This window comes from Arvicola amphibius, chromosome 14 (assembly GCF_903992535.2).
Source record: "Arvicola amphibius chromosome 14, mArvAmp1.2, whole genome shotgun sequence".
Classification (NCBI taxonomy): domain Eukaryota; kingdom Metazoa; phylum Chordata; class Mammalia; order Rodentia; family Cricetidae; genus Arvicola; species Arvicola amphibius.
This window is the reverse complement of record NC_052060.1, coordinates 38,528,812-38,540,876: the sequence shown is the minus strand read 5'-3', so window position 1 is coordinate 38,540,876 and position 12,065 is coordinate 38,528,812. Positions and strand designations below refer to the sequence as shown.

Below are 12,065 nucleotides of genomic sequence, written 5' to 3'. Positions count from 1 at the left end.
GAAAAGGTTATAAGGGAAAAGAAAATATTGCATATTTCCTTCCGTATGCAGAGTCTAGATGGAGTCATGTCTATACACCTGTTAAGAAAGCATAAGTTGGGAGGAAGGGGGCCAACAGAGGTAGGAGAGGGCAGGGCAGTGGTGGAACACACCCTTAATCCCAGCACTTGGGAGACAGAGACAGGTAGATCTCTGAGTTAGAGGCCAACCTGGCCTACAGGGTGAACTTCAGGACAGCCAGGGCTACGCAGAGAAACTCTGTCATGAAAAAAACAAAAGCCAAAAACGGGGGGAAGAAAGAAAGAGAGGGGCTGGAGAGATGGCTCAGTGGTTAAGAGCATTGCCTGCTCTTCCAAAGGTCCTGAGTTCAATTCCCGGCAACCACATGGTGGCTCACAACCATCTGTAATGAGGTCTGGTGCCCTCTTCTGGCCTGCAGACATACACACAGACAGAGTATTGTATACATAATAAATAAATAAATAGAGAGAGAGAGAGAGAGAGAGAGAGAGAGAGAGAGAGAGAGAGAGAGAGAGAGAGAGAGAGAGAGAGAGATGGTAGAGGAAAGAGGGTAGTTAGAGCAAAAATTAGTAAGGTACAATAGCATTTATATGAAATAGCATAATGGACCTATTATTTTATATGCTAACAAAAATTAATTTGATGAATTAATTTGAAGACGTAGGTGGTTCTTTTTTACTTTGAGACAGGGTTTCTCTGGGTAGTCCTGGCTTTCCTGGAACTCACTCTGTAGACCAGGCTGGCCTCTACTTCCTGAGTACTGGGATCAAAGGTGTGTAACATTACTGTAGTCCCAGCATATTTTAAAGAGGTTATACAATGTTTTTGTTTGTTTTTCTTTTTGTTTTTTGAGACAGGAGTTCTCTGTGTAGCTTTGTATCTTGTCCTGGAATTTGCTCTGTAGACCAGGATGGCCTCAGACTCACAGAGATCTGCCAGCTTCATCCTCCTGAGTGCTGAGATTAAATTCACCACCAGGCAGGAATTCTTTTTTTAAAAAAATAAGACACAAACTGCTCAAGTTCAAAGAGTGTTGAATTTGATTCCATTAAAATTAACTTTTATCAAAACCCCTTAAAAATTACACTAAAATATGTTAAACCCCAAATGTCCCACAGTCTGAACCAGAAAAGTATTTTAGATTCATCTTTTAGTTTTACAAAAATTGGCCGGGCGGTGGTGGCGCACGCCTTTAATCCCAGCACTCGGGAGGCAGAGGCAGGAGGATCTCTGAGTTCGAGGCCAGCCTGGTCTACAAGAGCTAGTTCCAGGACAGGCTCTAGAAACTACAGGGAAACCCTGTCTCAAAAAACAAAAAAAAAATTATAAAATAATATAGAGTAATTAATGCAGAGATGAGCAGAGAACTAAACAAATGAGATTAATAAAAAACAAATGAGGGTCTTTTGAGAATTTTATTAAGATTTTTGTATTTTCAGCAAAATTGATCAATAAATATGCAAATATAGATTGCAAGAGAAGAAAACTCACATAATAGGGTTAAGTATAGCCTGGGAAAATTACAACAGCAAGACCATTTTCTACTGCGATGGAAGGGCACTCACGGAGCTATATTAACAACGCGCCTTGTACAATGTAAGAGCTCCCACGGTACTCTGCCCAGCAAAGTCTCTCTAGAAATAATGAGATGGGATCTTAAGGAAATGTATTCTCTCAATAATTAATTCAAAAACTACGCTTATCTCTCTACATCAGACTTTATCTGATGCCTGCCACAGGGACAGATGGGACTCCTGAGTCTGAAGAACCCGGACGACAGGCTGGAGACTTATTTGAGAGCCAAGGGAAGGATAGAAGCAAGGGCACTTCATAACATTTTCCGTTTAAGAGACTTACGGACCTGCCCAAAATGATAGAAATTAGCAAATGCTCGCTTCAAAGTCTGTAAAGTTTGTGCTCTGCCTAAACGACAGAAGGAAGGGTTGAAAACGAGAAGGGCCCAGGTCACCTATGGGACGTGAGTAGAGTTTTACACCCAGGTCTAAGCACTCTAGGCTAAATGTGCCATAGCGCCCCTTTCAGGGGCGTGGGTCGGAGGACTGGGGAGGGGGGGTGCTCCTCTGTCTTTGACTTTTGCTTCCACAGAAACGCTCCATCTAATTTTTCGCCGGAAGTTCCTACGTAAGGCTAGAGAATGTGCCGCCTTGGGAAACCGCTCCAAACGTTCCCGCCCGCACAGCTTCCGCCGCGTCCGCGTCCGTACAACCGTACAACATGGTGGCGTCCTCTCCGACACGCCTGTTCCTCTGACACACTTCCTGTCCTGCGCAGTCCTACTTGACCTTTGCCCTCGCCCTCCCCTTCCTTTTCCTCTTCCGGGGACGGTGCTTAGAGGTATGGTGGCTTGTTTCTTCTCCGTGATGCCCCTGTTTACAATCCGCAGCCATCGGAGGAGTTAGGCGGGCGGGACGTCCAGGGGGGACAGTGCCGCAGCTGGCGTGAGGCCGAGGGGCGAGGAGAGGCGTGTGGCGGGCGCGTCCTCGGCTCGGTAGTAAAGCGCGCAGCGACGGCGGAGCCCTCGGGTAGGCGGCCGCCCCCCGGTTGATGTCTGTCCTGGTGGCTGATAGCGAGCGAGACACGATAGCAGGGATGGTGGCGGAGGCTGCGTTGGTGATGAAGACAGAGCTCAGTTAGCGGCCGTTTACATTGCGTTTCTGTGCGGGTTTGGGTCCCTTTAATGTCGGAAGACAGCTTAGCTTGGCTGATCTCGGCGGGCCGATGCCTGTGTTCCTTGGGGTAGCTCACTTTAGCACGAAGTTGCGTGGGCTTCTGCTGTTGCTGGTTGGAGGGTCGTTTATATACCGTGAACAGCTCGGAAACGGGGCCCACTAATAGATACACTCCTCGGGGATGCTGCTTTGGAACAGGACCTAGGTTCCCAACAGCATGTGCCAGTACCGAGGAGGGTGAAATGGTTGATGTTTTAATCCCAGCGGTAGCTGTGTGAACTAGGGGGAAATACGGCCTTAGAAGCCAGCAGCTGGCTCTGTATTGCCGAGGATTCACCTCGAGGGTCTCACTTGCTCTCACCCTGTAAATCGGTGTTTCTCCAACTTTCCTGGTTAATATTTTGCCTAGACACCAAAGAAACCGACTCTTTGAGGAAATGGGTCCACGGTCAGGGCTTAATCAACTCCGTACTTGATTCTCATCAGTAGGAAAGCCATTGATTAGTGATCTCTAAATGGATACAGTTCTTAAATGTGTAATTCTTTAGAATGCATGAATGTGTAAGTATGTAAAATGTGTTATTTGGTGATGCTTTCTAGTTGGACTCGGGTTTACAGTGAAAAGTTGTTTTTTGTTTTTAATTTTAGGCACTCAGAATGGTCCAGCGTTTGACATACCGTCGTAGGCTCTCCTACAACACAGCCTCCAACAAAACTAGGCTGTAAGTATTTTCTTCCAAATTTAAAATACCTGTTGTCGCCTTCTCTGTGACACTGAGCTGCTCACACCCTTCCTTCCTAGATCTCGAACCCCTGGCAACAGGATTGTTTACCTTTACACCAAGAAGGTTGGAAAAGCACCTAAATCAGCATGCGGTGTGTGCCCGGGCCGACTTCGAGGGGTGAGTGCCCTTCTGAGAGTTATAATACCTCGACGGGGAAGTGACTGTAGACAGCTAACTACTGAGATGACTGGGAATTGTTAAGTATCACACCTGCTGAAGACATAGGTCATTTTCTTTAATAACCAATGTGAGAAGTAGCTGAAGTGCTTTTCGGGGAAAGCAGTGGTCTGTTCCCTCTGTAGCCTAGTTTCCCACTTGTGGAAGTGTCTGTTTTTACTTAAGCACCCCAGAGTAATTGCGGTCATTTCATTACCCAGGTTCGTGCTGTGAGACCGAAAGTCCTCATGAGATTGTCGAAGACAAAGAAGCATGTCAGCCGGGCCTATGGTGGCTCCATGTGTGCCAAGTGTGTCCGTGACAGGTGAGTGGGGTATCTGAGCCACTTGTGTTTCTGTCGTACCGTGTGCCAGCCGTGGAGTCTTCCCTGGCCGCTGATAGATAGGTGTTAAAGAAAACACCTATATTCGGGTTGTGTCAGAATGTGGGGGCATCTATAAAATAGCTTTGGTTATTAGAGAAAAGACAGGAAAGAAATGGTGAATTCGTATTTGATAGTGGGCAGCTGGGGAGGAGACGGAACAGGTGAATTTAGCAAAGCTAAGAATTATTTAATAAACCAGAAACAGGCTACAACAGAGTAAATGGAAGCCATTCATGTAGCAAGATGAGGGTTTTTATAGGGGGAGAGGAAATGTGCTTGCTAGCCTTGCTTGCCTGATGCTGGCTGGGGGAGGGTTTGCAGGGGAGGGGGGACTAAGTCTTGGTTATTAGAAAGACTCTTGAGTGAGGGTGGTTGGAGAGCGATGATTGCTGAGCACGGGCTAACATGTGCACCTGGATGAATTTTCTGGGTGGGTTTTGGTGAAGAAACCAGTACTTGGGTTCAAGTTCAGATGCCTGGAAAGGGGCAGTGCCCTGAGTACCTGTAGAAAGACTGAGAAGATTGGTGAGGGGGATTTAGGGATGGGTGGAGTTTAAAAGAGAAAATTCATGTAGTTGGAGAAACTGGGGTGGCATTTGATTCCAAATTCCAAAACTGAATTACGGAAACAGAAAGGATATTCAAGACTGCTGTTTGACCTGGTACAGAAAGGAGATGGTGGCCTTGGCTCTGCTCTTTACCCCTGCATTCTAGTTTCAGCAGCTAGCTAAATTTTTATGGGAAACGTCATACACCCAGGACCACCACCTCAGGGTTGGCACTGCCTCAAACATTCTTGATTGAGCTTCCTTCTTCCTAGGAATAAGTTGTGTATGGGTTGGCTAAAACTAGCCAGCACCGCCCATTTTATTTATAGTTACTGTGAAGCAGGCAAGAGTAGGAATTAGAATTGTTATCTATAAAATGCCCGTGTAATCTCAAGCTGTGGGTGTTTGTACATTTCTCTAGGCTCTTGCTTTGCTCCATCTTACAATGATAATTTTCCGGTGTTAAATGATAATCGAAGTTTTTCTTCATAGGATCAAGCGGGCTTTCCTTATTGAGGAGCAGAAAATCGTTGTGAAAGTGTTGAAGGCACAAGCACAGAGTCAGAAGGCGAAATAAACGTGCGGCTTTTTTAATAAAGGTCAAGGCTTGGTCTGTGCTTCTGTTACGTGTGATTTGTTTAGCGGGAGGACTAATTTATACTTGGATGCGCTCTTTAAGGGAAACAGTACCTGGACTGGATGTCATGGTTGCTAGACTCTTGGGTAGTTCCGATCATTGGGAGTGGCTTGAGAATCGTCCCTCTCAATGCCACTTAGACCATTTCGTGGTATCTCTCACCCCACCAAACCAGAAACTTCTACCTGTAGACTATTTGGAGTGAAGTCTTTTAAAACTACTTAAATCCTCTTTTTAAAAAAGTTCTGGTATGGGCACTTTGAACACCCACTTCTACAAAAACCCTGAATAAATCTCAGATTTGAGTTTTTGTTGGATTTATAGTTCAGGTTTGTACATTGAAGTATGAGTTGCTAATGCTGGTTTGAACAAGTTTTTGAGGCTCTTAAATGCTAAGAGAACTAGCATGGGTCCAAGAGCCATACAAATCCTTTGGATTTCTTGATGTATTTCTTTTGTGTTGCCTATTGCCTCGTTAACTGGTGAGGTAGCAATATATCTACAGAGGGGTTTTTCATGGTAACTTAAGGTAAAAGACGGATCTGCCGCGGAGAGATGGTCACCATTTATGGGCAGTTGCTGTTCTTGAAGAGTTACTTAGGTCCCAGCACCCTCCTGGGAACTTAGAACTGCATCCAGTGGCTGTCATCTCCTAGCATTGGGTGCATGGGCTGCAATTAGAAACATCACTGCGTGGTGGTGGTGGCGGCATATGCCGCCTTTAATCCTAGCACCTGCAAGGCAGAGGTGGGTATATCTGAGTTCAAGGGCTACCAGGGCCATGCACGGAGACCCTGCCTCAACCCCTATCCAAAAAAAATTTTTTAGTTGAAATAAAATTATATAACTTCCCTCCAGCTCCTTCTCAAATTACCCTCTAGATAAAAGGGCAAGACTGAGCCACGCAATGGTGGCACACACCTTTCATCCCAGCTCTCAGGAGGCAGACAGGATCTTTTAAGTTCAAGGCCAGCCTCGAAAGCTAGTTCCAGAACAACCAAGGCTGTTACACAGAAACCCTGTCTGAAACCACCACCCAAAAAGAAGGCAGGGCTGGAGAGAGAAATGCTGTTGTAGAGGACCTGGGTTCTGAACCCTGCTCTTGGGGAGGTAAAGCTCATTAGCAGTTTGCAGACCGTTAACTGGGATCCCAGGAAGCTGACTTTTGAACAGAGTCTAAGGAGAGACCCCTTGGCTGTGTCTCCTTGCTGACAGTCCACCATTTTCCCTGACAGGTTCTTTCTCACCATCTCAAATGATGGGAACAAATACCTTTGCTGGAGTGTTTGGAGATGATGTTCTATTTCAAATGTGATGGGCACTGAGTTTGAGGACAGCCTGAGCTACATAGCAAGAACTCTGGAGCAGTTTGGGGGTGGTCTGGATCTGAGTGGCTTGAACGATAAGATAGCATAGGGTTCATTATTACCAATGTCACAGATAACAGATCCTTCAGATGCCCCAACTACCAGTTCTCAAAGCAGTTACCATGTATCAGAATTAGGACCTCTCAGTTTGAGACGTGGCTCAGAAAGTAAACTAGGCATGGCCTGAGAAGCCCTAGCACCAGTAAAAGCCAGACAATCTGATTTCTGTAGCCCCAGTTGTGGAAGCAGGAGGGCATGTGTAACTAGTGGAGAAAGATGCCAGAGGCTTATAGCCAGCCGGCGTAGCTAAAACAGGCTCCACATTTTAGCAAGTGGCCCTGTCTCCTGTGTTGGACAACAGCAGGATAATAGTATTAAAAGTGCACACAAGATAATTTAAATGAGAATAGAATAGCCTTGGCCACAGCTTAACTCCTCCATTAAATGTTTAAAGTTGATCACTTGTTCATTCATTTACAGGATAGTTTTTAAAAAGATTGACACCCAAAGTTCATAAACACAAGAAAGGAAATCCTCAGTTTGCTTACTGTCCAGAATCCATTATTCCATGTTAGGCTGAGCAATGTGACTGAACACAGGCTTTTTAAAAATTTTATTTTTAATGATAAGTTGGTTGGGGCAGGAGTATGTACATGTATATTTTCTGGCCTCAGAGCCCAGAAGCGTTGGAGTTATGAGGTGGGTGCTAGAAATCAAACTGAGCAGTACTAACCCTAACCCTAGTAGGTCCTGTCAAGGTCCAGCCAAATAAATAAATGGGTTAACAACTTTGAGTAAGTTACTGCATTAAAACACATAGTTTACAAGCGATTCACTTCACCTTTTCTAAATTACAAGTATTTATACTTCAAAACATCTTTGTAGACAGTTTGGAAAGTATGGGAAACGAAACATCTTTTTTGAGACAGGGTTGCTGTATTGCCCTGCCTGTCCTGGAACTCTCACCTGTAGACCAGGCTGGCCTTGAACTCACAGAGATCCACCTGCCTCTGCCTCTTAGGTGCTGGGATTAAAGGTGCGCGCCATCATGCCCCTGGAAATAAATAAATACCCTCTTATTTCAGTACTTAGATATTAATAGTGGATTTTTACCCTTCCATTCTGTTTGTAAGACAAACAGGATAATGAATAATTGAAAGCATAGTATGTGTGTAAATTTTCAGTTCTTTTCCACACAGAACTCAAATAACTGTTGAAATGCATGTTAGTGTCTTGGTATGGCCATAATTTAAATAATCCTTTTAGAAAATTCAAGCTAGTTGCAGTTTTAAAATCTGAATATTCATACATATTTAACTTTCTCACTTGAAATATCATACGTAAGATATCGTGGTGTAAATGGAGTACCAACGCTATCCAAGTCACCGAAGTGGATTTTTAACTGCTGTTTCAATTTGGTGGGGGTGGAGAAGTGGGGATGGGAAATCAAGTTTTTATTGAATCCAGTTCTGCGTGTGACAAAGCAGTCTTGACAGGCCCCTAAGAGGACATGTGAATGTAGTCAGTGGTTTTCTTTTCAAAGTCTAGTATTTCTCCTTCCGTTGAATTGCTTATAAATTCCATCAGAAGGTTGAGGGGGGTCTTTTACCCTTAAAAGCAGAGAAGTCTCCATCTGCTTAAGCAAATCAAGGTTGTTTTCAGCAGCTAAATATTAGTAACATGCCGCTGCCAGCCTACTGATTAGCTTGACAATGGCGACCAAGAGCCGCTTTGCTTTCCAACTGAAGCCAGTCACAGTCTGTGGGTTAAGGTGCTGCTTAATCCTGAATGTTAGTTTTTCTCTCGTGTGCATTACTTGGTCACTATTTTATGATGATTGGCATCATCACTGCCTCATCTTGGCTTGTGAAAGCAGTTGTGTGTCTCTGTCTCTGCAGCACTGATGGCAGTGTGAGTATGAAGACCCGGACAATGGCACATCCCACAGCCCTGGAGAGCTGGGTGAGGAGCATGGCACACCGCGCTGTCACCGGGTCTGTTACCAGTTTACAGAGGATGTGCTTAGATGCTCTGTTTCTTTGGTACTTACTTGAAAAATACATGCCCTTTTAAAAGGTGTAAATAGTTATTAATAACTTAATTCTGTAAATCTCTAGGTTTCGTTTTTTTTTGTTTTTTTTTTTTTTTTTTTTTTTTTTTTTTTTTTTTTGAGGGAGAAGGGCTATTTTGTTTTGTTGAGACAGTGTCTCACTATATAGCCCTGGCTATTCCCAAACTCAATATGTAGACCAGGCTGGCCTCACACAGAGATCATCCTGCATCTGCCCCCTAAGCACTGGAATTAAAGGTGTACACCACCATGCCAATTTTGAAAAAAGTCCCAAATTATTTCTTGAGTCTAGTTCTGTGTGTCTAAATGTAGGGGACAATAAGTCTCAGTTCTCTTTAAACAACAAATATTCAGTGTGGTGAGTGTTTGCTCTGTAAGTCAGGAATAGAAGACTTTACATTTTCATGAGTTTTTAATTCTTACTTGGTTTGGGCTGCTGGAAGAAGTTACCACATACCGGGTAATTTAAACAACAAACATTTGCTTCTCAAAGTTGAGGCTACGAAGTCCAGGGTGGCAGCAGATTTAGCATCTAGGAACCTTTTCTTCCTGGCTGGGTAATGGCCGTCTTTTTGCCGTCTCTGTTTGTAGTCAGAGGCTCATCCGATCTCTGTGACCCAGGTTCTCTGCATAGCTCGAGATCCTGACTATCCCTTTGGAAGTCTATTGAACACACACACATTGAGGACACATAGATACCTCAGCCTGTAATGCCTCCCAAGTTAAGATTTACAATATGATGCCGGACGGTGGAGGCGCATGCCTTTATTCCCAGCACTTAGGAGGCAGAGGTAGTTGGATCTCTGAGTTCGAGGCCAGCTTGGTCTACAAAGAGAGTTTCAGGACAGCCAGGACTGTTAAGAAAAACAAGAAAAAAAAAGATTTACAATATTGAATCAAAAACTGCTCTGGTCTTCCCAAATCCCAGCTGCCAGTCATAGCAGGATTTCTTGTGTTATTCTGGTGAGCATGAAGGATTATACAAATGGTTCCCACTTTGTAACCGGCCTTGGTGCGCTCGTTCGATTGACACCTAATAACTGCTAAGTGCTGTTGGGTAAATACTAGCACAGTAGCTGGTCTCGCTCTCTCTCTCACACATGCAGGAATGAAGGGAAAGCCCTGCTATATAACTAAGGAGTTCAATGGACAGGCAAAAGGCTTTTCTAAGGAATTGATATGTAAGTCCATGGTGAGAATAAGTAGTTACTAGCTGTGAGCAGAGCATCCAGACAAAGGAACTGACCTAGGCCAAATACCAGGAATCGAACAGCTTGCATAGAGATACAGTTAATTCAGGGCAATGCTATTCTTTCTGTGTTTACAGCTCCACGCCTGAAATGTGTGAACATTCCCAGTTACTAAGAAGAAACATGCCCGTCGCCATACAGAGTTTAATAAACGGCCACATCTGTAATGCTTTTTCCATCCCAAAGGAGATCAATGAGAAAAAACCTTGCTATACTGCTTATTTTAGCGAGGACAAAAATCCCCTTTGCGTTAGGGAATATTTAAATTACAAAAAGCCCTGGGTCATTTCCACAGTGGCCTCCTACAGTATGAAGGAGGGAAAGGATCAAATGTATTGACTGAATTCCCCTGCTGCTCCTCCCGCTTCTGTATGCCTTGGCCCGCGCCAACAGCCTGAGGGCTCAGCTCTCTCAACTCTCTTTAGGCTTGGAAATAAGCTTACAGCTTGACAGGCCCAAAGAACAAATGGACTTGAAGAGAATTCAGATATTAACTGCATTGGCGTTTTAGTCATGCAAAGACTGTCGGGCACATGGTGTCTCTCATACGTTTCAACTCTTCCATTGTAGAGTGAGAATAGCCATAGATAATGCATAAATGAATGGGCATCGCTGTGTTCCAATAAATCTTTATTAGCAAATGTGTGTAAGAATGGCCCACAAGTCACAGTTTGCGGGCCCCGTGACTCTGTGATCCTACTTCTAGTCATAGCTACTATCTGACATGATTGTCATAGCAACTGCATGATTGATTTCAACAGTCATAGTCTTGTTAGATCTCATCAGTCAGGGGACAGCAGAAATGAAAGGACTTCTTGCTTTCAGCCTTCTTAGCTTTTCAGGAGTCTTTGGAGTACACAGCACTGAAACAGGGGTGCAGCGCAATGACCAGCCTTCTTTGGCTTGCATACTCCTCACAACATTTTTGAAAAGTATTTAGACCCTGCAGATGAATAGAATGTCATCTAAAACTTCTCATTAGGATTTAAAATTGTGGGCTAGAGAGATGGTTCGGCGGTTAAGAGCAATGGCTGCTCTTCCAGAGGACTCGGGTTCAGTTCCCAGCACCCACATAGCAGCTCACAACTGTCTGTAATTCCAGTTCCAGAGGCAATGCACATGGTGGCAGCTTGAAAGACAATGGCACCCAAAGGCAGTGGCAGTATTAGGAGGTATAGCCTTGTTGGAGGAAGTGTGTCCAAGATTGTGTGGCTGTGGGGGCAGGCTCTGAGGTCTCTTTCCTCAAGTTTCCCTCGCTGTCAGTCAACTTCCTGTTGCCTGCAAGATGTGGCACTCTCAACTCCAGCAGCACATCTGCCTGCATGCCACTGTGCTCCCCATCATGATGATGATGGACTGAACCTTTGAAACAGTAAGGGAGCCCCACCCCCAATTAAGTGTCTTCCTTATGAGTTGCTGTGGTCATGGTGTCTCTTCACAGCAGAGCCAATGTTTGAACAATTTTAAAGTAAACCATTCCACCAAACTTTTATTATATCGAATAAAGCTACATAGTGTCTAATTTTTTTTTGTTTGTTTTCCAGACAAGGTTTCACTGTGTGGCTCTGCCTGTCCTGGAACTCACTCTATCAGCCTGGCCTCAAACTCACAAACATTCACCTCCTCCGCCTCCGGAGTGCTGGGATTAAGGGCCGCCTGGCCGTACTGGCTGTTTTTAAAAGATAGAAATGGACGGGCAGTGGTGGCGCACGCCTTTAATCCCAGCACTCGGGAGGCAGAGGCAGGCAGATCTCTGTGAGTTCGAGACCAGCTTGGTCTACAAGAGCTAGCTCCAGGACAGGCTCTAAAGTTGCAGAGAAACCCTGTCTCGAAAAACCAAAAAAAAAAAAAAAAAAAAAAAAAAAAAAGAAAGAAAGAAAGAAATGGACAGTTGTATATTATTCCCTTTTTTCAGACATACCACCATGGCATTTCCTCCCATAGAGTGTTAGCTGGCATGATTGCAAATTTCCTCCTCAGTAACTTTCACAGACAGGAGAATTAGAGAGCCACTGGGTCTTACCCACCCTGGTCCCATGGACAGAGGAAAGAATCACTGCCTCTTGGACTGGGTTCTTTCTGCTTCAGTCTCAAGGAACTCCTCAGAGTGACCCATTTCTTTGCGATTTGAGTTGGTAACAGTGGTGGGGATATT

General features: G+C 44.6%; 1 protein-coding gene across 2 annotated transcripts; it reads left to right on the top strand.

The window, feature by feature from the left end:
• The first annotated feature begins 2,324 nt into the window (after positions 1-2,324).
• On the top strand, positions 2,325-5,202 carry Rpl34 (ribosomal protein L34). 2 transcript variants are annotated; one of them, XM_038311352.1, is made up of 5 exons: positions 2,325-2,376; positions 3,360-3,433; positions 3,514-3,613; positions 3,874-3,977; positions 5,078-5,202. In XM_038311352.1, the coding sequence occupies exons 2-5, from the start codon at positions 3,369-3,371 to the stop codon at positions 5,160-5,162; spliced, it is 354 nt and encodes a 117-aa protein (XP_038167280.1). In that variant the 5' UTR covers positions 2,325-2,376; positions 3,360-3,368; the 3' UTR covers positions 5,163-5,202. The 2 variants fall into 2 exon arrangements, with proteins under 2 accessions (XP_038167280.1, XP_038167281.1); XM_038311353.1 differs by lacking the exon at positions 2,325-2,376 and adding an exon at positions 2,394-2,564.
• The last annotated feature ends 6,863 nt before the right edge of the window (positions 5,203-12,065 follow it).

Coding starts and splice junctions, on each gene's coding strand:
- Rpl34 (XM_038311352.1), top strand. CDS start 3,369: ATGGTCCAGCGTTTGACATACCGTCGTAGGCTCTCCTACAACACAGCC. Junction 3,434..3,513: donor GCCTCCAACAAAACTAGGCT/GTAAGTATTTTC, acceptor CTTCCTTCCTAG/ATCTCGAACCCCTGGCAACA. Junction 3,614..3,873: donor GCCCGGGCCGACTTCGAGGG/GTGAGTGCCCTT, acceptor TTCATTACCCAG/GTTCGTGCTGTGAGACCGAA.